At 39.6% G+C, this 26,553-nt stretch overlaps 1 protein-coding gene across 1 annotated transcript in view; it reads right to left on the bottom strand.

Annotated features, from left to right (window-relative positions):
• The window catches only part of EFCAB6 (EF-hand calcium binding domain 6), a 117,604-nt gene that overhangs the window by 13,431 nt on the left and 77,620 nt on the right, over window positions 1–26,553 (bottom strand). Inside the window, 5 exon segments of the mRNA XM_074157980.1 lie at window positions 10,339–10,534; window positions 22,863–23,090; window positions 24,684–24,745; window positions 24,748–24,804; window positions 25,837–25,933. Of these exon segments, the coding sequence (XP_074014081.1) occupies window positions 10,339–10,534; window positions 22,863–23,090; window positions 24,684–24,745; window positions 24,748–24,804; window positions 25,837–25,933 (640 nt within the window).

Genomic DNA, 26,553 nt, shown 5'->3' with positions numbered 1-26,553 from the left:
GGCCAACAAAAGCACAGGATTCCAAGACTGACCTAAACTTTTACAAAGGTCTAAAAAATTGGGTGATCTTACAAAGAGGGCTGTTCTGTTAATGCAGGAAAAAAGGGAAGTGAGAGCTAACTAGCCCAAATATCCCAAACGTATTCTTCTCATCTGAATAGTCTTTAGCAAGCAGTGGAAATCTCTTTGACTGAAAAGGCACTTCAGTCCTGAGATGAAAGAGAGGGCAATTATTTCCCTTTCCTTTCTAAATTCCAGGTATATTTACAGCGGGACTTTTTAATCTGGTCATCCACAGTAGAGATACTGCAGCTAAATGATGCAGTGGAAGGCTGCAAAGGTACAGAATCTGTAAGAGGAAAGCAGAGATGGGGTTGGGTACAAATGTGTTAATGCTAGCACAAGATGTGCACAACCCCTTTTTTTTTCAGTGTGCTGCTTTCAAATCTAACACCAGTGTATGGCTTGAAAAACCTATCATGGGAGCTTACTGCTAACTAAACCCGCATTATACATCATTCTGCAGGGTGGAAATCGACACTTTGAGTAAATGCAGTAGAAGGTCATATAACAAGCAGGAGTAAAAAGGACAAAATAGAGTTTGTTGGAATAAACTGCAAAGTAAAGCACTCTAGGCTCTGGTATGGGCATACCTGAGAATACCAGAAGACTCACTATGCATGCAAAAAGCTACATTTCATAAAATTAAATAGCAATGAAGTCTATTCAACATCTACATTCAACCTCCAGCAAACTTCAATTTTTAAAATGAAACCAAATTTTAGTTATAAAATTAGTCTCAAGAATGGCACAATGTGGAATAATAATAAAAAAACACAGTATCAAAATTTTGAAGAAGAAACTACTTATTTTCTGACTTTCCACCCACTGCACTTTCTAAACTAAAGATATAAAATGTCTTGAAAGCAAAGTTTTCACAAACACAAGTGGCAGCCAGTTTTACTGTAGCTGTGGTAAGAAGTCCTGGTAAAACAACAACAAAAAAATATCTGGTTTTGGTTCAAAGACATTTCTTTACAGCATGCTAAATGTTACTATCATATTTTATACCCCCATGTTTAAGCATATGAGCTTTGCCACCTTCTTGCTCCCTGCAATATGAAATACCAAAAAAGAAACAGATGGCTTTTGGTCCTGCACTCCTGTTTCCTTGTCACGTCTCACATGATCATTATAACTGGATGGAAAAGAAAATATGTTTCTTGCAGAACTGCAAGAAACCTGCCTCATAATCAGAAAAGGCTCCACTATCTTCAGATGCAAATAACACTTTTCAATATTAACCACGCTTTACATAAAACATACGTGTGGAATAGACATTACGGCTGCGTTATTACTAAGAGAAGAAATACGAGAAGTGGAATCACGCACGCAGACGGGGAAGCTGGTCCGTGCTGTAGTCAGGAAATGAAGATTGCCAGGCACGGTCCAGCGCAGGGTGCCCCTTCTGTCTGCCTGCCATTACTGCAACTAAAAAACACTGCACCGCTGCTTTTAATTATTGTAATGAAGCCAAAGACTTAGGGAAAGTGTTACTGCACTGCAACCTTTTAAAGAAACATATTTTGTAAGTGCAAGCTTTCCTAATATATTTCATTTCAAGAACTTTTTGTTTATGTCACAAGACCTAAAGCCCTTTGATCTTAAAATGGATAGAGTCAATAAATAAATAAATAAATAAATCACTTATTCTTCTTGTAAACCATAGCCTGAAACTAGAAACCTTTTGTATTCAGTTATAGTGTTATATTCATCTACCACTGAATGCAGTTAGTACATTCAGTGTATATCTGTAACTCTATCATCTGCAGCCAAAATAATCACCTTCAGCTAAAATAATGGAGCTGGAACCTAAATTCTCAGACTCTGTCTTGGGCATATGGACATTTAAGTGCCATTTCTCCATTTGAAACTAACCCTATACACAGTGCAGGTACTTTTCTTAGCTTTGCTGTGTCTCACTTCAGCCTCGAAAGGGAGCAACAGGAATGAAGCTGCCTCAGAGCTGTGTATCCTGTCTCCTTGTAGTGTTTACAGATCATTTGTAGAAGAGCTTTTTGTTGGATGAAAAAGGGGTTACTTCTCTTTTAGCTGATTTCCTGATATTTACTGCCGTGTGCTCCACTCATCCCTCCAAGCTCTGTATGTATATCACTTAGGAATTCAGGGGCCAGGACTCTGCAGCCTGCTCTGTAGCTTCTCAGACTACTGCATGGTCTCTGAGCAGTACCTGCCCCACACCATGCCCAAGTGCCAGCTACCACAGTAGGCTGTAAAATCCAGACTACTTAACTGTCCTGCTCAGCTCCTCACAGGCTTTCTTGCCCTTCCTAACAGAATTTGGGAGTACCTTGGGAGGACCATGTAAATCCACTTTCACCTCCTACTTTCACCAAGGGAGGGAGAGCATTATTACGAGGCTTTTCTTATGGGCTACCCTATGTAGCTCGCTTGCTGTTCAAAGCAGGGCTGTATTTTTCCTCTTTAGAAAGTTCCCCGCACAGCCTCATGTCCTTTTCTATAAATGGCATAACTATGCTGATTAGTAATAAAAGAAGGCTCCGCCACCCACACCTGCTCAGCGAAGCCCCGTTCTTGCAGCTCCTTCTTATTTCTGGAAGATTTTTTCTATTAAGAGGAATTCTTAATTAAAAAGTAAATCGGTACATCAAGATAAATTACAATTTCTCTGGTCCTCTTCCCTGCCCTGTCACAAGTCTGACCTCTCTCCCTTTCTGGGGAGACTCAGAAAGCAAAGGTCTTGGGAAACTGCTTACACAAGAATGCCCTTGTATCTCCCCCTGAAAAAGGATGCTTTCTGCTCTTTGTACATGAGAATGACCTTTGCCAGAAGTAATCATCCTTTTGACAGTTTACACAGTTTTAGAGGCTTCTGTGCTTAGACCATGGGCACTCCTTTACCCTAACAACACATATCTTCAAGTTGTTTTCCATAAATGCTCTTCCCTAAAGATGTGTGGAAGCAGCAGAGTTAGTTGTCTGAGTGTGGCTTGGGGTGGAAATGCATTTTCTTCTCGTGTTCGGATAACCAGTAATTCACCAGCCAGCCAGTTTTAGCTTTCAGTCCCAGCACTACAGAGAAGCTTGTATTTTATCTCTGGGTTACAAGTAGAGCTGTATCCTCATCTGGCAGTGATCAGTCTAGCTCCATTAACCTGACTGCTGATTTACGCCTGCTGAGGATTTGATAGCTGGTGTGCAACAGGAGCTTGCAATAATAAACCCAATTATAAATAAAAGATGAAAACTCTATTGAGGGTCATTCTGCAATGTACCATTTTCCTTTTGACCAATGGTTTGCAGCAGACAGATTCAAGTTTGGAGGTCACATTTGCAGGATAAAATACCCTTGGTAGTGTTTAGAATATGTAATGGCATTCGATGGTTTGACACAATTTGACACAATGAGTCAAAGGTGGCCCACGTGCCAAGCTCTGCCTTGTTTAGAAAAAAGCCACGTTCCTCTAAATGTAATTAAAATGACTATTGTATTAAATAAAGATGAAATATGAAGCCTAGGTAGGACTGGGTAGAGAAGCCGAGTGCATTTTGAGGCTTCCCTGCTTCTGCCTTCCCAGCACTCTCTAGCCCATCAGCGGTACATCTGATGGCCTAATACTATATTCCCTACTTTCCATAATCCCTACTTTCTCCTTTTCCACCTCTCTTAGTAAACATAGAGTGAAATAAAGGCTTCCTTCCAAAGCAACAATTTGCCATTTTAAAATTCCATTGGACCCTTTTCTTCATTACTAAGGAGAAGGAAGGAGAGGTACAGCTTTGGTAGGCATTGTCAATGGGGAAAGACACCAAAACAGATATCCCAGCACAACGAGGGACAGCACATTGTAGTCATGGGGAGGGCACTGAGCAGCACAGCAGGGGTAAGGAAGGTGAATTTTCAAACCATTTTCATCATGGATAAGGAGAAACATAGCATTAGGTCATGGCATAAGGAAAGCTTTAACATTTCTCAGCCTGAGGCAGATGTAATACTGGAAAATAGACGCACACATGCAGGTGTCCCAGAATGGGTATTTCCCTGGAACACAGCTGTTCTACACGAGGACAGACAAAGTCTGTGGTGCTGCTGGCTGAGAGTATGGACATAACCAGCAGGCCAGCTAATCTCTGCTGCTGGTGAAATGGGTCATGACTGATGACAGTCAGTTGTCTGGTCAAATCAGTGGCCCAGAACAGGAGGCCCTAGATGTTCAACAAATGAGGAGAGCGAATAATGAATAAACCTATAAAATTCGTGCCCCCAGGACAGGCAAAAGCACCACCTTTGTAGAGCAGGTCCTTATGTATTCCTGGTGTAATTTCACAGGTAGGTCATGGCACTAAAACAAACTTCAGCTCCCCACACCTGGATGCAGTGCACAAGGACTGGGTTAGTAACAGTGCTGAATCTAGGAAGCAAGGCTGTGGAAAAACTGAGGATGTCACTTCTCTGTTGCCTGGGTTTTTTGAGCTCTGAAACTGTACAGTTACAACAGACACACCATAGCCTTGCACTCAGTGCATTTCATCACTTGCAGGTAAATCAGTTATCTCAATTCCTGCCCTTGAATGAGCACAAATGATGATCTGTCCCTTCTCTCCATCATCTCCTCAAACTGACCTGATCTCTTTCTACTCACTGCTGGATTTGACAGGTGACTAAGCTTACAGCAAATCACTCAGCACACTCAGCTCCAGAAAGGCTAAACAACAAATTATTTGGCCCTGATCATAATCCCTCCTTTTCCCGTATACTCCCCACTATAGTGCTGCTGTGCTGATCCTGTGGTCCTGTATGGACAACTTGCTGTTCTAGACCTGATCAATATACCCTGAACTATCACTTTTAATACATTCTTTACTTTTTTTTCACCTTCCACATCTCAAAAAGCTCACAGTGAATACATTTTCTTTTGGGGGGCGTGGGGTGTGTGTATGTGTGTGCCTGATTCCCAAGTGCAGCTTTCATTAGGCTGGACTGCATTAGCCACTTATTCTAATGCAGAGGAGCTCCACTCAGGCCTTATCAATCACAAGACTGGCAGGTCAGTCAAGAAAAGTTCACGATGCATATTCCCATCTCCATGGTCTAGACTTTTCCAAATATCCTCAGAGAGTCCACTGGTGGTTAATAACACCCCACCTAAGAAAACATCCTCTCTGTCTCCTTCCTCAACTCTTCTGCACTTGCTTAGCAACATCCAAGCAACATGCCATAACTTTGGTTCTTTCTTATTTGAATATTAAGATGCAATCATATTGCTTAAAATACTTTATATTTCTTTAATTCTATTTTTGTATAGACCCAGAGCTCTACAGGGCTGTATTTCTGTGAGCATCCTGCTCATATACAGCTGCTGTAGCGTGTATTCTAGAAGAGTTAATCAGAATGTAAAGCTCATCAACATATGTCAAAGACATCAAAAGATCCACGTGACACATAAAACATTTAGAAATAATTTCCACAAGATTTTTTTCAGCTCCCCTTATTCAGCTGTCTTCTAAGGAAAAAAAAATACAACTTAAACCTCTATGGCTTTTGGGTTTGTGAATGTTTGCCTTTGTGGTTGTGGGTTTTATTTATGAGGTGCCATTCGAGACAAAAGTCATCCCAGGCTCATACTTTACTAGTTCAGTAAATTTTCCATACTTTAATGATCAAGCTACATACTTTACTTGTTACTTTTTTAATATACTTCAGTGATCAAATTGTATAGCGTAATGATCAGTTTTCCTAACGTGCCTGAATGAGTTGCATACCTCATTAATTTAGATACATACTTTACAGGCCAAAACTGCAGCGTGTTTGGATGAAGTGAATTATTTAACAACCAGCCTTCTCTCAGAACCTGCACGGGAGCCCAGGAATACGTGTGAACCCAGGGTGGGATGAAATTGCAAAGGCGTGGGAAATTTTGGGTTGAACCCAAAATGAAAACATGAGATTTGAGAGCATCTGGAAGCTGAACCAGCACTGTGAACCTGGTTCACATTTGTTTTGTCTTTTCAAAAATGTTCCCTTGTGGATTAATTTGGGAGCTTAATGATGGATTTATCCCTTCTGACCCTAACACAGCACAGAAAGCTGTTCAAGGTGAATGCTCAATATTGAAAAAAAAAAGCAGTACAGGCTCCAGTCCTGTCATGGACCGAGTACCTCCTGAAAGATGTAGAGGTAGCTTATTTTTTTGCTAAGTTGAGGTGGAAAGTATTCAGCATCTTGAAGGACTAACTATTAAAGAGTCTTCATGTTAAAACATACAGCCTTGTGGAGTTTGATCCCAGGAGTGTGCAGCTTGTCAAGTTGTTACGGAGGCTTAGCACCTACTTGAAGGATGAGAAGACATTACAGCAAACCCTTTCCTAACAAAAGCAGCTACCTATTCTAAAGTTAACAGGAAAGCTTCCTGGTGGGTAAATATTACAGCACACAAATTTTTAAAATAAATTATATGGATATGTTGTATTTATACAATTGGTCTTTGGGCTGATATGACTCAATTGAAACTTAGCAAATTTATATTAGCATAAAAGCAGGAAAAGAGGAAATGCAGCATTTTCTAACCTATACAATGTATTCCACTGTGTTACACTTGAGAACCATGCAATCTATTATATCTGTTAAGACTGCATTTTAATTTTAATAAGCTGAAAATATAAATATTTAAAAATACCCAACTATTTTAAAAATAACTATAATTAAATGTAGTCCTGCCACTAAGGACAAAGTAACAGTTGCACAACTATAAATATTAATGCTAAATTTACAGAGAATAAAATACACTTAAGCAACCTTATAAAATTTTGAATAAAGCTACACTTATAATAAGCACTTTTGTAAAGCTATGCCTATTGCTATCTGACATGCATATATAAACTCTCTAACCCGCTACAAAGCCTGTAACAGATTACAAACATTTGGAGCTGTTTATGGGTCCTCCTTCATTTGAAACCTGGGCTCCATCCTCCTCCTCCTCCTCTGAAATTATTTGAAGCCTTACAGACTTTGACTCGGGACTTGAAGAGGCTGAGACAGATCTCACTGGTTTTCCTGCTCCTACTTTACGACACAAGATGTAATCACCATATAGCTCTGTACGGATTTGTTTAGCACAACATTCTATTATCACCATGGCGATAAAGTGGTAGGCTTTTTATATGGTTTTCCATTGGGTGATGATTATTATTTTTCTCATTTTATTTGTGCTTCGAGCATATACTTTTGGAAATGAAACATAGTTACTTCTTAGAACATAAGATGCAAGTTAATACTTACTTATTTTTTTGGTTTTCTTAGAACTGTGTTTTATCCAGCTAGTAACCAGCTTTCACATCCTTGGCCAAGTTCAGAAATGAGCTGTAAGGCAATGTCATTTGGACTCCTGCACCCTCAGGTCTTCTTATACCCACTTCCTGCCGGGTAAGGCAGACAAAGAAGCCAGAGGAAAGGGAAGGACTGTGAAATGAAAATAGGACAGAGATGTCTTCGTGTCTTTTACTTACACCTTTTGATAATGTTCCTGTTATTTACAAACACAGTAAGACAAAATGCCTGAGAAGGAAGAATTCAAGTTATTTAAACAGACCTAAACATTCCAAAAAAGAAGCTGTTTTTAGGGATCATTTAGCAGTTTGCATGGAAATGCCTGAGACCCATATGCCTTTTACTTTTAGGTATTTTACACATGAAGAAACAAACCACATTTCTCAGAATCCCACTTATTTTGAAGCTTTCATTTCTTTTAAAAATGTGATGCAATTGTTGAAATAAGCCCAAAATAGCCTGTATTTCTGCACCACATGTAAATATAAATATGGAAACAAACAACAACCTGCAGTAAAAGCAAAAAGGCATTATATCAAGTATCCAAACATTCCAGAAAAAGTAGTGGTTAAGACAAGAGAGGAAACAAAAATATTTGAGGGCTGACTTAAATGATTTAAATTAAAATATTTTAAATTAAACTCACCTGAGCATATTTAATCTTCCTTTTGTTCCCCTCTCTCCCACACCCCACCCCAGTAGACAGAACTGTGTTGACTGGCAAAACCTATGCTACCATATCCAAAGGATATTGGAAAGGAATCCCTTGAACACTAACAAGGATTCTATTTATTTCGTTCTGTAATATGAAAGTTTGATCTGTGTTACAAACTGAAAGTCTTATGGGAAAACAAAGCATTGAGTATATAGTATGTATTGCACTGAGTCTGGTGGAAATACGTGGGAAATGATTATACTGACAGAGAGGACCCACCTAACCCTTAAACTATTTGTTATGAAACTTCAAAGGTCTGTATTCAATTGTAGAAATGTCATGGATGGGATGTGATGGGTTTGTGGTTTTTTCAACCAGCTGGACTCTAGGAACTGTGCTTTCAGATCTGCCTCTTTCTAACAAAATATTTTATTATAGGCTTATGTCGTTAGGGTCTCCCACCGCATAGGTGGCAGCAACTATTATCAAAAAAATGCCTCAGAAAAATTTGAGAACTTCCTTATTTTCTCATGTAAGGGAAATAAGAAAAAGTTCTGCTTTTCCACAGCGTGGTGGACAGAGTTTGGCTCTCCATGGAGAAAACCCATTGGTTCCTGAAAATATATTAAGCACCAAATGGTATCCTAAAGGACTAAATGGACGATTTTTTCATGCTAAAAGTAATTTTCAAATCATACCCTCAGAAGACAAAACTGTGACCTTCTCCATTCCCAAGACACACAGATATGAGAAGACAGATATTGTCTTCTATAAAAATTTAACGAACGCTAACCTGTGCTATTGAATTTATCTTTTTTTTTTTTAAATAATGCAGAGCACAGGAAGGATTTTTTTTCCTCTTACTATGAAAAATGTAAAATGATTGTATAAATATTTCAGTATCCTGTTCAATAGTTAGCCGATGTGGCCAAAAATGGCAATGTGGCCCCAACAAGTTTACAAACATCACAGGAGTCTCCAAGGAGTGTGAAAAGAGATTTCTGTCAAGAAACAGCGTCTCCCATGGTAATACTTTTTTTTTTTTGGGTGCTTGTACCAGTGACATCACTAGCGATGTCTCTGTTGGAAGTCTGTGTTCTTTTTAACTGCTGGACAGAGTCCACAAATTGAGATTTCAGAAATGCAACCATTGATGACAGGGAATTTCTACCCCCATCGCCTTCCCAGCCACTGTTCCCCTCCCTTGTGTGGGCAGCAGCTCTTCCATGGCCACACGCAGCTGATCGGGCTTTTGTCAGGTTGAAATTCCCTGCCCAGGGTCATTGGGCAGGGAGACAAAAACTGGTTTTGATGCAAGGCAGGCAGGAGGACCACATTGCTGGAGATACAGGGGTAGCGAGACCATCTTTGCAGTCATAAGCCTGCCTCTAAAGCCATTAGCTTAAACTGGACCTGAAACTGCCAGTGCGGATGAGATGGCTCTATATTTCTCTGTGATAGCAATGTTTCCTTCAAGGTCTTTTTGATTATTATTTCCCATGCATGAAAACAATCTTACTGCGGCACCAAGAATTATTTATTCTTAGAGGCTGCTGCATTTCAGTAGACTCCAACACAACAGTCTAGGACTACTTAATATACAGCATTTTTTCACTCAGGGCTTTCAAAATTTTAGAGAGAAGTGGTTCTTTTTATTGTTCTCATTTTACAGGTGGGAAAACCAGGAAACATGCTGCTCGACAGCTAATGCACCTTATCTGTCTGTGTCGGAATCAGAAGCGACCAAAAGCATAAATGCAGACAGTTGCAGAGGCCCAGCTGACAGGTGCTAACTTCTGCAGCCACTATAATGTGCTCACATCTGATCATGTGTCTTTATCTTCCGTTGCTACATGATCCTTTCATCTGATTAAACCGTAACGCCTACCTCAAGTAGCACATTATATCTACTTATAATAAGTCTCAGCTTAGGAAACTCAGAGCTATTTGAAAGACATGATATTTACATGCTCGGGACACAATTTACAGATGACTGGAGGAGGAAAAGGGGTTTGGGGAAGACAGGAAGGTCCTGATAAATTGCTATTCACTTTTTCCTTTCCCATCCTTACCTTCACAAAACTTCTAGGCTTGATTTGATACTCTTGTTTTGTGGAGTTACCAGAATACGATCAATTAAAAAGTCTGCAGTTGTCAGAAGATGTTATTTCTACATGGGCCAAGGTTGTTGGTAGAGATCAATTAAGAGTAGAAAAGTTTTGAAGCCTTTGGGTTAGTCCCCAGCCAGGCAGAAAAAAAAAAAAAAAAAAAAAAAAAGACATTAAATTAGATGCAGTGACCACATGAAACTTACCTTGTACAACAAATCATAAGATGATGGAACTATTTCTTTTATCTTAATTAGGGCCTGTTCTAAGCTGAGCGCTGCAAAGCTTGCAGGTGGTGCGGTCTGCTTTTGTCTCTGTTGGTATTTAGATGCTCTGCCATCATCAATTGCTCTCAGGAAATCTAAATAAGAGAGCTTGCTGTCATGAATGCTGATTCCTAAGCTGAGGGAAAAACACAGAATGAGATATCAATGATTTTAAATAATTATCTCACTGTTGTCTGTGCTGATTAATTATTATGATGTATTATTTGTACTGCAGCAGTGCTTCAGGATACGCTTGTGCCGTCAGTGTAGAAATTCTGCTAGCTGCAGCCCAAGCTCTTTCTCAGGTCTAAGCCACCAAAATCCTGTCATTTAAATGCAACCACGCTCTCAGATGCAGGTCCAGGCCAATCTCCAGATGCTCAAGAGGAGATGTGCTGTAGCCTGGGCTTAAGCGCACAACCTTCCAGTACACCAGCACTAACTTTGTGCTTTTTAAACACAGCACACTATTTTGATCACAATCTACTGCTGTTTACTATCCCCAATGAAGCTGGAGGACATGTAGGCTCCCAACCTTGCCCTTGAATCTCCTTTTCAGGTCACAGTGTAAACACAGTCTAATTGACTCTGTTGAGGAGTAGGTGTTCAGTGTGCTAAGTGCTGGTACTTTCCTTTGACTTTCTGCTTTACAAAAATACCTTTGACTCACAGACGCTGGAGTGTTGCTTAAGCCTCCCAATATATCACGATCATGACAGTTTTGAGAGAAAGAAGCAGAACCACATACAACCTGGTAAGCTGTTACCAGACACAAGCTAGGACATCCAGTACCGCTCTGTGATACATCTCATGGATGTACCAGCACATGTCTGTACTCACTCATGATTTATCTACCATGTGAGGAACCAAACCAGGTTCCATACGAGGCTTCTCCTTATGTTTGTGCTAGAAAGGCTTACCTTCCCTCTCACCCTGTACTTCACTCTGTGTGGTTTCATGGGCCACTAGAGCACTATTTCACCGGTTCTTGGCAGGACTCAGCCTGACTGTGTCTAAGGCAATGGTCCTCCCTCCTTTGGTGTGTCCACTGAGATGCACAGAAGGCTGGCACATTTGGCCCAGCAGCTGCTGCCATGGACTCGTGGTACACTGTGTCCAGTGAGGGTTTCTCTCCTGACCACTCGTGGTCAGGCTGTACCTGGGAGCCCAGCCCACGGGCTCTGCAGGCTGCACTCACAACTTGCCGAATTTCTGTCTGTCAGCTGAAACATCTGCTGGATCACAGGAACTGGGGAATTTCATGTTCTGTCACATCGGAAATTCAGTGGGTTACAGAGCTGACTACAGATAGCTCCAGGTAACAACAGTGAATATATTTTTGCATCAAATATCAGCATGGGGAAAGAGGAGCTCTTGCATATGATCTGGGGATATTTTTTTTTTTTGCATAGGACTTTGTTACCAAACTAAATTAATTTTTATTCAAAGGTGTTTTACCATAAAAAGACTGGAATTAAGGCAAGCTTTAGATATGCAGAAAATACGTGAAAGTAAAAGTTATTTAGCATGGAAGACTAAGACAAAACAAATAGCACTAACCGTTACATGAAGAGCTATTTTCTTCCAATGTCCTGTGACTTGTGACCACTTAAGGAAAAGACACCTGGTATATGTTAAACAAGGACTTCAAAACTGTCTAATGAGCCTGTAGGGTTCATCACCACAAGGGTTACAATAGCAGGGGCTTGCTCTGCTCCTGCTTAGCTAGTATAAAGCCAGTGCAGTCAGATTACGGAATTTCCTACCGTTGAAAGACAATCAGAGAGTCTCCAAAGTACAGTATACAGATCCAGTGGCTCCCATGGAATTATTCTAGGTTGACCTTACAGTTACTATCTATGGACAGGATTTTAATAGACTGATAATTTTACAGTCAATTATCAGAACTATGGATTCTTTATACCCATGTATTAGGTAGACAATTCCTATGCTGCAGGGGAAAGGCTGGACTTTTTTCAATCTTGCATTCAGCTTTTTTATTAGAATTATGGTCAAAGCAAGCCCTAGAGAGCCAAGATTTGACAGAGGAGATGGACCCACTACACAACCCTGATTTTCTTGTTTAAAACTGAATTACTGTAATGTACTTTTATAATCTGTTTCCACAGTAAATCACTGGGGACCAATGCCTCAGCTACCAATCACCAGAATATCCAGTTACAAGAATGTCTAATTAATGGGGAGAGCCAGTAAAACAAAGAGGAAGCTTTATAAAACAGGCTGGAAAAGAAATTAACTATAGACCCCATATCTGCTAGTAAGAAAAAAAAAAAAATATTCAAGAGCCCTGATTTTGCATCTTGCAGCTGCACAGCACTCCCACATACTACCCGTGTCAAGCTGGCTCCAATATTGGAGACAGTGTGTGGAAAAGGAAATAATCAACACCATTTCAGCAGAGAAATAAATTGCCAAGTGGGCATTAAAATTTTAGTAATAAAACTAAATGCATATGCTAATCTACTCTGTATTATTTAGAAAAGACTATTTTGGATCAAGAAAGGAATAATCTGCACAAAATTACAATGAATAGAGGTGTTTATCATCAAGAGGTCTTTGAGAAAGAAACAAGCAGCAGATTCCTATCAAGGTTGCAATTCATAAAGAGTTGATCACCTAATTAAAGGTGAACTGTGAAAAGACTTTATTAATTTTATTTAAAAAAAAAAAAGTCCAGTCTCACAGGCTCTGGAGAACAAAACGCAGTGCTGCCAGGCATACAACCTTTGGGGGACTGTTTGGTGTAAAGAACTCCAGCCTACCTAATGTTGGAGCAGGTCCTTTGTGTTTTTTCACCCTCTACAGAAGAGATTTTTCGTCTTACACATATTAACACAAAGAATTAAAAGCATAGTTTTGCATGGCAGCAGCACTGAATCTTTGAAAGTTATTGCTATTTTATAAAATTATTTAATTTTGTTTCTGTTTTGAACAGTATCTGTTTCACACACTTGCTCTATTAAATTAAAATTAAATAAATAAACAAACTAGCAAAGAAACACACCTACTCAAAACATACCTTTTTATGTAAGAAGTCATTTCACTCTCATTATCTGCAGAATTACCTAAAAAGATTTTTCACCTATATGCAGTTTTAAGCATGTTGGGATCTCCACCAGTTTTAACAGACCTTCTTGTATGCTTAACACTAGGTAGAAGCTTATAGGCTTTGCTGGGTGTGACCACAGAGGTGCTCAGGAGATAACCATACAAACCTGTTTAGAAGACTACAGAACTGATCATGGTCAATGTAATAGTTGAATTCTTGTAGTATCCTGAGTAGGTCACATAGCCATCTCTATTTTTATCCACTTTACGAAAGGCCTTATTGAAATCTTGGAAGTAATCCCTAAATTTATCTCTGAAAGAGAGCAGATGTTTATTTTAGCTCCTTTGTTAAATCAGATAAAAAGGATACAAACAAATATACAAAATAGGGGTGGAGGGTCAGAGAAAGATTTTGAGCTTATTTGTGTGTGGTAAGTTCATATAATTTATTCAAAGACTGCCAAATTGTTCACAAACAAACCTCAAACCCAACATCCCCCCACTTAATTTGCACATGGAATTGCATGGCTCAAGCCTTCCATTGTAAACAAATGCTCCTTGGGTGATTAACTGGCTACTCTCCCCATTCAGAACTGCAGCTACAAAACACAGTGCTCTCTGTTAAAGCTTGTCCTGATTTCAGTTACAAAATATTTAGTACAGCTGTTAAAACGATAACGGTTTGGCAGCATACTTTCTGCAATTTGAGGCTCCCGAAACTTTGACATAGTAAAGAGGAGCTATTTCAACAAAAAGTGTTAGATCTGAGCAAAACCTGGAGTAGTGCAGGGCCTGACCCATGGCCAAAGGAAGAAGAGCAGAACTTCTGCTGACTGATGTGGGCTTTGGATCAGCACCTTAAAACCTCTGTGAGGTATTTATCAGTTCTTACACATGAACAAATTCAGGCCTCAAAATCTTTACTCTTTCTCCCAATTTATTTTGTCACTTCACTGACATCAGAGTCCTTTTGATCAAACTTTGGAAACCCGAGCAATATCCCTCTCTGCCTCTCGATTCAACAAAAGCCTCTGTATTTTGCCTCAAGAGGACAAAGCAGGTACAGTAACTTCTATTTACTGCATGTTTTCAACTAGCAAAGTTGCTTAAGGTTAACATAAGTTAAAATAGTTGTGAATTGTGTCTTGATGCAGATTATGAAGTATACGTTAAATTATCTACGTGTATTTGGCACTTACAAGATGATATCCTTATGGCAAAAAAACCAGTTTGGATCTGGGCTAATACCTACAGCCACACACCATTCACTTTGGGATTGTTCTTTCTGACAGCCCTAGGGTACAGAACGCGGAGGCTGAGTCTTTACAGAGTCAGGATTTGTAGTATAAAAGGTTTATTACAGAGATAACACAGATCAATGGTGTAACCCACATAATCAAGCACGATTGCCTCAGCCTCTCACCGAGCCTGTCTGTGGATCTAACAGCTCAGACCAGTTCTCTCTGCTCCTTGTTAAGCCACCGTCAATCAGCCAGCACCTGAGCCTTACACTGTCTCCTTCATATGAATACCATTGCAATCAGTTGTTATAAGGCTAACATAGGACATGCTAAACTCTGTATGCATTTTAGCAATACTAAGTCTTTTCAGAGCTCTCATAGATCTACTCGGAGGCATCTGGTCTCAGCTGCAGTTACTGGTGCTGTCTTTCCTCTTGAAGCATTGCAGAATCCTTGGTTTTCCACCTGTTTTCAAGAAGCTGTAAGTTCAGTACAGCCTTTACAAGAAAATACGTTTTCCTTGGCAATTTTTTCTCCTAAGAATCTGTCCTTTTGGACTTTGCACTTCGTATGAACAAAGAGTAATTTCCCCACAGCTCTCATTGTCCAGATAACACTGTTGTCTATGCAAACAGCATCACCTACCTTAAAAAATCAGAATTATAATATGACTTACATGGGTTGTTAGCAATTTATTACATGTTTCAGACCCATCATATCTTCCACTGTTATATGGACTAATTTGGGAGCACTGGGAGTCTCTGCTTAACCAAGTTTCAGCTGGCAAGAAACCCTTTTTCAATGACATGTCTCTCAAGTTTAGTGAAAGTATGGATCACTTCTCAGGTTCACAAGCTTTGCTTGAATCATCTTTTAACAGTTTTAACTCAGCTCACCATTGTATTCAGGATATCTGGATATCCTTCATTCCTTACAAATAATTTCAGGTCTGAGCTTCTGAACAAGGCACCATTGCTAGGCAAAATTTCTGGGACTCCATAACCAAACAAACAGAGCATCAGTGTGTGCCATAACATGTTCTGAGGCTAAATTAAATCCAAATGCAATTCCAGGCTAATGCCCGAGTCAGATACTTACAACAGGTTCAGATGAATCAAGGTGTGGTCTTTTCTTTCACATTTTTCAGCAGCCTTCTGAGTATCCTGCGCTCTGTTAGGCATGTCAGGTTGACACCTACATTGACACCACTGCTGTTAACTCTGAAGTGCGTGCTGCCAAACACAGAAAACTCTCATCTGAATTGGTCATATGGACTTGGTATGAGATGCCCTCACTATCCAACAGGTGGTAACCTTCATGACTTCCTGCATTGTGTCATCTGTACAGCCTCTCCAAACGCAGCCCACTTTCTTCTCAAATAGGATAATTCTTTTTTTAGTGGTACTTCCAGGTGTTATGTCATTCTCTGTGTTTTCAAGAGTAGACTCCTCAAATGCTCTAGAAAGTATCTTTGATCAGTAATTATTTATCCGATTTAAACTTTATTGTCAAATTGAATGGTTTTACCTTAAAAAAAAACTGCTAAAAGTCACACTATTTTTATATTCTTGAATCTGGTCTCTATTTTGCCTACAAAGTTACTTGTGTCAGCTCTGATCATAACAGATCAATAAACAAGTATGTGACACTTCTTACAATCACAGAGCTGAGCCAGAGCTCTGCTCTCTCAGTTTGTGCCTTGAATTGTGGTGTTGACAAGCGCCCTAGAAACACAGGCCACACACTTCTATTGATTATTTTTTCAATAATACTGCCTCTAAACCATCTTTTGAATACTTTTTCTTCCAGTGCCAACATACATAAGGCCAGGAGTTGTCTTTGCTAATGCCTTTGATTTGGTAATTCTTTTCCCAGGTTTACAGCCTAGTACGTTCATTTTGTGTAGTAACTCAAAAACTACTTTCACAGACTGCCCATGTGATATGATCTCTCATGGAACACTCACGTGCTAACAGGCCTCTGGACACCCTCATTATCTTTGTGGATGGCATAGTTGTAATGACTCTGTTTTATCTTGTGTCCAGTTAATCTTTTATATTATTTCTCTGCCCTTACATTTGCATTTCTGTCTAATCCTACTTCTCAGGCCGTCTTGGATCCATTTTTCAGATTCCCTACTGGTTTTCTCCCTACTCAACATCTTCAGTATCTATTTAAGTAGCCACAGTTGCTTCAAGTAAATGGACTTTCCCGTGAAAACTCAAGAATGAACTTTAAGCCCAAAGGAAGTCTTTGAAAGCAGAATCTCCTGTACTGTGGTCTAAACATGCACAATGTTAAACTCATGTCATGCAAAGAAGTTTCTTTGGATCCAGCAGAAGAATATGAACTTGCAATTTGTGTAAAAATTTATTAACATTTTAAAAAACATATGCAGTCCTTCTACCTGAAAATATCTTGTATAGGACAGTGTCTGTCAAGAAACATATACTTAACCCCATTGGAGGTAAGGACAATCTCAGTGACTTGCTTTTTTATTTTCCTGTTCCTAACTGCCCCTTCCACTTTTAAACTTCCCACCATTTCTCCTACGTAATCTAGTTCCTTTACAAGCTTCTCTTCCACGACCAGAGGATTGTTCCTACCAGCACACATTGCTGTGAAAACACAGCTTTATATTCTGGATCTACTTTATCTTTAACACTAAAGATTTCTGGGTACTGATCTCCTGTGTTTATGTTTTTTTCATCAGACTCATTGCTTTAACCAAGCCCAGGGCTAGGCTTATATTAGACTGAATATTAGCTCTTTCTGCCTATAAACTTAAACTACTGTTTTTATCTTCACTTTTCAATTTAAGTTCATACAATCCTTTAGTAGGAATTAGATTCTTGGTAGACACCCTCAGTTTCAATAGTCTTTCTTTGTATGTAGAGATTACTCAGCCAAATTTTTTACAGTATGCTTGGAGGTAACACTGAGCACCAGTTTTCAACTTATATGTGTTTATTCTTAGTCTGCAGCATCCTTCTTCAGCTTTTGCACAGAATTACTCTGTGGTGTTTTGTTGTATTGCTGGTTTGTGCATCTTCACATAGATCTGGGGGTATGGAAGGTATTTTCTTTTGCTTTTGCTTTTCCAGTCGCAAGGTCTTGCAAAATAACTGTATTCCTATAGCTGCTGCAGAATTTCTAAACTCCTGGACATAATGTGAATCTGAGAATTTTTTTTGTCCTAGATAGACTAAACACATTTTCCTATCTTTTTTTTTCTTTTTTTTTTTTTTCAGATCCTACCTTACTGGGATCTTTACTGTATCTTTGGATCTTTGATTCCAATCACTATCTGATCCCTTAAAATGGAATCTCTCAAAATGTCATAGCTACTTGACTGATCCTTTATTTTAAGATGAGCCAAAAATTCTTCAAAGAATTCCTCCTTCTGCATTCTCATATGAAACCCGTGTCTTTCAAAAGTTCAAGCTTCCTTGGGAGTGCAATATTCCTTCAACTTTCTCTCTGTAGCTGCATGGATTGCCCTCTCACCCTGGCTTGGTTTCATGCCATTAAACACTTTGATAGCTCCTACTCCTGTAATATTCCAGAAAATAGTTGAGCTTCCTTATGATTAATCTAGCCACTGTATATAGGTTTCAAAGCATGATGTGAAACTTTTCAAAGACACTGCAATATTGCCAGTGTGTTTTAGAGTATCTAAAAACCCCTAAAGAGCTATTAACTTTTCTCTCACTTTCAGGTGTCATTTTTCTAGTTAATTCCTTCCTCTTTTTGACATTTGCTTCTGTTACCATGTGGTACTTGGTTTACACTCAAAGCAAGACTTGTATTGGAAAGAGCATAGAAGTAGGCTGCTGAGGGTGCACGTCGGTCAGAGTGCTCTTGCGTTGCACTCAAGTTGGCTTTACTCTCTTGAATCTCCATGATTCTAATTACCGACTAACCAGCTCAGACTCCTTCAACCTCCTCTTAGATATGAGACCCTAGAGATCCAACATCTGCTAATTACATCTCTGGGTTTTAACTTGTATTATGTTTAGAAGTTTATAGACTTTCCAGCAGTGACACAAATTTAAAATCTCCTGACAGAGTGTTTGCTTTTTTTAGAGTTACTGTAATATGCCACAGCTTAAAACCCACAGCTTTCCAGTGATTGCAAATGGGCAATGGCAGAGGAGGATGGGTGCTGAGGCCTAGCAAGATACCAAAAGAATCAGCCCTAGGAAGAAGGATAGAGCAGCCTAAAAGCCAAAATCATCCTGAAGGCAGTTTGCGATTTCACTGCAGATTGATCTCCTCCAGCCCCAGAAGACTATTTAGCACTGCTCCTTCCATCTTGCAAGGGTAAGCTTTTAAGGTCTAATATAGTCCACCTTGTATCCCTCATTGCAGAAAAATTCTGGAACCCTTTTCAACTATACATTACTTGCAGTGCCACTCTTCATCACCACTATTCTCTTCCATTTAAATCTTCCTAATGAAAGTAAAGGCTGGAGCACAATCAAAACAGTTTTTGAGATTCATATTTTTGGAAAATTGAGGCATTCAACAGTTTTGGACTGATAAAAGATTTCCAAGCAGTAATTATTCCACTCACAGCAGTAAATATGCGTGTGGAGAAAATGGGGATTAAAACCATAGATCAAGCTACGTTGCCAAAAAATAATATTTTCTTGCAATTGTTTTGCATTTTTCTTGAAGAGCTGGAGAGCCACTGTTCAATGTCTGTTTCTAATTTAGGCGATTTGTTCCTGTGAGTTACAACAAAAGCAAAAGAAAAAAAAAGAGCGCACAGCAGTATGTTTTGAATTGTAAGATGTCCAGAGCTTTTGTCTGCCTCACAGTGTGCAATCACAGGGCACTGAAACTGCTCCAGAGCTGTTAGGGTGAGCTTCACAGCCCTTGCAGAAAGCCAGAAGAAAGGACACAGGCTGGATGCAGCCACTGCGCAAATAGAAACAAGAGGGCTTAAGCAAGATCACAGAAGGGGGAGTGGGTGCTGCTCCCAGTGCTGCTGAAGTGGGTCCTATAACCAGCAAATTTACATCTCGGGCAACTGCTTCCTCCCAGTCCGAATCTGACAGGTGAAAGGAATCAATTTTCCCACTCATTGAGAATGGAGGCTAAAACCCACATGGATCACCAAAGTTAGGTTTTGCAGCCACTGCATCCGTTTTCCCGACCAAGAGCAGATCTCCTTACACTGACCTTTATGGTAGCAGGGCACCGTGCTCACCTGTGCTTCCTGTATCTCAGCTGTCTTATGTGGTCCTGGAGTGGAAGGCTGACACTTGGCTGGATCGCTGCTTTCACAGCCACCGTGTGGGCGGATTTCATCTGTCAGACAATGACTCTGGCTTAAGAGTTATTTATGGCTTTCCAGGGCCTTATGTGAAACCTGAGGAGTTCAGAGGCCTGGATTAAACTCCTTTTACACTTCCAGCTTTCTGAGAGAGAAAGCCAGACAGGAACTGCTACCATAGGACTGCTCCCACCAGCCAGGAGGTGGGTGAGAAAGTGTGGGAGACAAGATGAGAACATTCAGCTGGAACTGATAGGTGGCAATATTTGATAACGACATACTTTTGCAGACCACAAACTATTAAGCTGTGAACTCATTCCCAGAGGAAGCTGCAGATGCCAGAAATTTCAATAGATTAAGGGCAGAACTGGATGTCTTATGTATATAAATCAAGAAAAGCCAGAATCTAACAAATAATTAAAACATAGTTTCTGAAAGGGGTATAAAAGTCCCAGTCCCAGGCTTAAACAAACCCCGTCATTGCCCAGGATGAGATGGCCCTAGTGCAGGGGGCAGAATATTCCACATCCATCTAATAGAAGGCCGCTCCACCTCAACGAGAAACATCTGGCTCTGGTTACCTGCAATTCAGGTACCTGAATCCAGTTATACTTGATCCAGTCTGTCAATTTCTGTTTTCCTCCAAATTGCAGTTAAGCGATTGCTCTGTGCTCCTATGTATGTATTTGTGTGCATAGTTGCCATATACATAGTGCTATACATAGTCATTATTATGGTAGGTTCTGAAAAGTAAATAATTCTAAATGATGTGGACCTGCCAGCATGTCACATCATGGCTATTTTATTTTTACTCATCATGTCTTCCCCATTGATTTAATTACTCTCCAGCTGCTTCGGGATGAGTATTTGCATCTTTGAGCCACACTGCATAATTTCTGCTTGCAGCACAGCATCTTCCCTACTTGCAGAGCTGCTTCTTATTTATAGCATTGGAGGCAGGGCTGCCTTACACTTGGCATTGACCTAACAGGAAAGAGGTAGAAGGTTCCTGACCAAAAGAGCTCTTCGTCCATGTGTAAGACTAGAGATAATGGGCTGGTAAAAGAAATGGAGCAGAAGAGCCCAGTATAAGACTGTTAGGGCCTAAGTTTCAGATCAGACAGTAATGAGCAATGCCTGCAACACAGCAGCTGCCTAACCATCTCCGTTGTATATTATGCAGTTTTTTACAGGTGGAACACTCCTTGATACCTGTGGGTGCCATAAATGCAGTTTATGCCAGAGGCCTGCAATGCAGGTGGGAGAGTTGTGCTGCTGAAAAGAGTTTTGCCTTTGATTCCTTCAGCCTATTTGGGATACTGAAAAACAGAATTTAAAAAAGCAAGGTAAAAAGCAAAAGCCTTAGCTTACAGGCTTCTCTGTGTTTTGCGGGGTTTTTTGTCTAATGATTTCCCAAGCTGCCTCTTTATCTGCAAGACAAGGATGCTTTTCTTTGTTTATGAGTGTATCACCTTTACCAACAATGTCATGGGGAATTATCATTCTTATCAATAATAATTTATTAGGTCCTACAACTTCCAGACACTTTCTGAGCACAAAAGAAAGGAAATCTGTGCTCTTGAGGGTATATTTTTACATGTTTTTTTGCTCCTGAGGGTTTATACTCCCAAATAAATAAATAAAAACAGTCCAGGAGAAGAGTGAAAACACAAGCAGAAAACATTATAAGTATCCAGGTGGTGTCTATCCACAACCTGGAAATATAAAGTTTTAACAGCACTGTACTGGGGCAGAGGATTCTCCTGCTACCTTAATCCACTGGCAGGTGCAGGAATCCAATAGCAGTAGCCAGCTAATCACTGCTGACTCACTAGGGCAAGCATGGATCATTAGACTCCAGTCTGAGAAGGATATCATTTTGTCATTTGTTTGTCAAACGCTCTTCTCAGGAGCAGTGACCTATTAACTCTGTAAGTGTTGATTTTTGTTTGAGGCAGAGGCTCCTCTTGCTTGGAGAGAAGGTGCTTATTTCTGTCATATGGAGCCAAGGTCCATCCTTGTCAAGGCTGTTTTTTGCTGAATCTACAAAGCCATTTACTAACAATTTATCTGGCTGCTAGAGGGATGTGAAACCAACTGTGATTGCTAGTTGGCCCTCATCCAAGGGACAGGGTAGGCTATTGGACCACAGTGTCCTATATGCCCAACCATTCCAGCTGCAAGAAGAGCCCCTGTTAAGCATAATCAGGTAGGTCTAAGTTTACCTTGCCTGAAGTAGTCTGAGAAGAAGAGGCCTGCAGGGCGGCACAACTGCACTTGCTCTTCTCACTCAGTCTGAGCTGACAGCAGTGTTAGGACTGGAATCACAAGCTGAGATGATACCAATAAACAGGCCCAGGAGTGCTCCGGGCACAGAGGCCAGCTGGCACATCTCTGCTAGTGAACCTTCTTAGCCGCCGAAAAGGTGCAGCTGCCTGCAAACTGCCTATTAGGAACCGTCCTTGAAGCATTCTTGCTCCCAAACAGTGCTGGGAGCGATCAGGGAAAACATTAGCTGACACAGGCCAGAGCATGATGAGGACTCTTTTGGCAGTCTAGCAGCATTGATGGCTGTGTCGGGGAATGCCTCTGGACATTCTGATTTGTCAGTATAGATATTGCCATAAAGTCTGTAAAATAAGAAATAATAAGCCATGGACAATATCTATGAAAAAAAGTCTCAGTGCACACTGAGCTAGAATTATCTCCAGCAAATCAAGGGAATAACACTATGTATAAGGTTGGTCCAGTACCTTCTGAAACTCCTTTTCAGAGCCTTTTATGGTAAAATTACATTTTTATTGTACACAGTGTCATCTTAACAAACTAAATACAAACACATAAAGTTATATGCTAGCTCATAAATAACTTACTTGATCTGCTTTTTAATTTCTCTTACATGCAGAGGTTTAGTTTGCTGTTTCTGCTGCTCTTCCAGCTTTGAATGTTTCTTTTGTTGATTATTATAATGCATTTGTAAATGTGCATAGCTGTCTTCCGTGATGTGTTTGCTGAGCCCTGTGTCAGCGGGTGCAAACTCTATCCCCAGTTTCTGTAAAAATTCTTGGTGAGTAAGATATCCTTTTGCATCTGTATCATACCTTGAAAAAGAAATGCTCTTGTTAAATATTCATGTGTTCTTCACATAAAGGCATTACAGATGTCCTTAAGTGACTTAACAACTTAAATCTTACTGACTTCCTTTCCTTATAGAGGTGCCATACCACACTGAGAGTGAGCAAGTGACTTTATATGAGACTCGAAAGATAGGGCTTATGCATTGTAATCACGGAGTCGATTCTGAAAAGACTACCCTGAGGACCAAATTATCAGGACTATTCTCCAGCTCTCAGTACTTCTGCCTTTCAGCATTTGACTTGAGATGCAGAGAACTGGGCCCCCAAAAATTGAGTCTCAAGTGTCTCAAACTGGTCACACAAGTCTGAGATGCCCAGAACTGTAATCATCCCTCAGAAACGTAGGTTTATCTTCATAAACACTTTTCATATTTTCTTAAGTATAAACCATTCCATAGGCTTTTTCCCCTGCAGTTTCTCCCCCTGCTAGTGCTCTGATGCATGGTAATGCCTAATTTAGCCTCAGCTTCACTCTAATTCCTTTATTCAAGTTACAGACATACCAGGCACATAAGAGATTTTAGCTATTCTATAAAAGGAGTGGCTGATGGGAGTGAAGTTGTGCAGCAGATAACTGCATGAAAAGGATACTCTTCAATGTGCCATGGCATCCATAAGGAATAAGAATGGAAAGTAAAATCTAATGGAGTAGAAAATAATTCAGAGATGAATCAGCGCTAAGAAAAAAATGTATAGTTAATGCAGTTTGAAACCAAAATGCAATCCACTCAGGTTCTATATGTTAGAGAGAGTGATTATTTTTTTAAATAGACCCGTAATGAAGGTAGCTTTTTATATAATGTCATATACACCTGACATCTATGCCATTTCAAATGCAGTTTATAGCACAGCTTCTCTTTGTTGAAGGCAGACAAGTATTTTCCCCCACTTCACAACAAATTACTTGTCTATAAAAACATTTCATGATATTACTTGCCATCTTTACACAGCATGAAATTACCTTACTTTCTTTTGTTATGTATTTGGTATGTAGCATTTTTTCTTTTGATTGAATCACTTTTATTTAGGTTGAAAATATAGTAAGTAAATTTAGTTCTCTGAAAAGCAGAGGCTGGTAGCACTGCCTTCAGACAGGTAGACAATGTAAATTGTCCATAGAGCTCCTCGACAGAAGCTTTGTCTGCAGTTCCCACCTGACCCAAAACACCTGGAACTGACCTTCAGCCCTCACAAACTGAGGTAGGCATTTGTGTGTATAAACAAAATTGATGAAAACCAAGTTAATTTAACCAGTGACCTAAGGTGCCATCCAAGAAGAAAAAGCGTCTTAAATTAAAGGGATGAGTAATACTGAAGTCAAGAGAAAGTTCTGTCTTTGAGTTCATTGGAAATGGATGGATCTAATTGCATTCTTGAGCTTAGTATGATAAGACATAGGGTCCTGTAACCCAGTGTCATTATCTGAGGTCACAATTGTAACAAAATAAAAGATTTCTCATGCAGTGTAATCTATTGTCATTCGCTGCACTACCAAAGCCTCTGTAATCCTATAAAAGATGCATTATTGCACGAGCTAATCATTTACAGTTGTCATACCTTGCTCAAAGCTGCTTAAATTCTTCCGGGGTGACTGGAATGACAAATCTGAACAAGACCTTTTCTTCAAGTCCCTTGGCTGTATAATGCCATTTCCTTCACTGTCAAATTCCTGAAAATTCTGGAATGTAAAAGAAATCATCACTAACAAGAACCAACAAGTGTGACAAAATGTTTGATCTCTCTATAAGCTTAATGAATAATGGGAATTGAGAAAGAAATGGAAAATCATGCACATCTCTATTTCATCTTTTAGTACTTTTTCATTTGATTTTTACTGTTTCCTACTTTTTGCTTTGGATGCATAACTCTCAAAAGCTTGAATTGGGATTGACATCACAGGTGCTTAGATGATGTAGTCTGTGTGGAAAGTTTCTTACTGATGGCAAACACAGGGGATATGAGCACGAGAAGCGTGCATACAGCTGTGGGTATGCCCACTGCTGAAGCATGCCAGTGGAAGATGATGGCACTGGAAAATGGCAGACCTGCAGATTTTCTCCCCAACTTGTTCTATACATAATATGAATTAGATTTTGCTTTGGGTTTTGGTTGGTTTGTTGGGTTTTTTTACCATTCATCTTGCAAACTGAGACTACCAGTACTATTATCTGATTTACACACTTAGTGAAAAAATAATATTAATTTTTCCTTCTGCTACTCTTTTGCCCAAATATTGCAACTATTCAACAGGTTAAAAAAGATTAAAAGGTGGAAATAATTTCTATAGGACAGTTTTGTGAGAGTCTCTTTAGATGATGTAAGCATCACAATCAAAGATTCGCTGTGCTGGGCAATGCTGGTGTCAGCATATGAGTAGGTGTGTGTTTGTGTACTGCACATAGTCAAAGAGGCCTCACTCAGATGAAGCCCATTACTACTAGCAGAAACATTAAATAAAACCAACAATATTAAAATATGAAAAAAAGTTTTAGAGATAACTGTAACAACATCTATTACATAATCAACATTAAAAATATTGAATATTATTCAAACTGTTGATTTTTTTTTAATCATATAGTAAGTTTTTATCATTAATGAGCTATTTTGCAAGGGTCTCTTTGAATATTTATAGAATCTGAAGATCAACATTGCATAATGTTCTGAAATCTACTAGTGCCGCTTATTTATTTAAGGAAAACATTCTTCTTACCCTTGCTAGGTCATGCCATCTGGTTCTTGCTTTGATAACAAGGTAGTAATGAGCGTGATCACAAGCTAGCTCTGCATCCCTTATCATCTGGTTTTTTCTCAGGCAAGAAAAAAAATAAAATAATAACTATCTGTGTTTTACATTAGTGGGATCTTTAATCTCCACAAGTTTCCTTCTCTTTTGTTGTTCTTCACGGTAGTGGTGGTTTTTTCCTAGTTTCTAAGATACCCATTAAAGACTGTTACTTCACATCTGTGTAAACTTAATTCTTTAAATACTGCCTTATTTCCCTAGCTGCAGGTTAGCGAAGATGTTTTAAATTTTGTAATTCCCTATTTATTTTCAAATCAGTGTTGTTCAATCCTTCCTCAAACTCAAGAGCCAGCATGGATTGTTTATACGCATAGAAGGAAATGTTAATTATCTCAGAAACAATTATATATTGGAGTGACTCCAGGAAGATTATCCTTGATTTACATCAATAACGTAGATCAAAATGAGTCACCAAGGCATGGCTAGTAAGTCTGGGGAGTAAGACCCACATTTGCAAATTCATCCACCATTATATGTGCTTAACTTTAAGGGGCCTGGTGCTTCTCGTTGAATCCAAGCATGCAGAGGAATATGGGTGTCTCAGATTAGGATCCCAGATAACTGTCACACTACACAGAAAGCTGCCTAAATCCATGTGCTACACAAGGACACACAGTTACCTGA

This window comes from Numenius arquata, chromosome 1, assembly GCF_964106895.1.
Source record: "Numenius arquata chromosome 1, bNumArq3.hap1.1, whole genome shotgun sequence".
In the NCBI taxonomy this organism is placed as follows: Eukaryota; Metazoa; Chordata; class Aves; order Charadriiformes; family Scolopacidae; genus Numenius; species Numenius arquata.
This window is presented reverse-complemented; position numbering and strand designations above follow the sequence as displayed.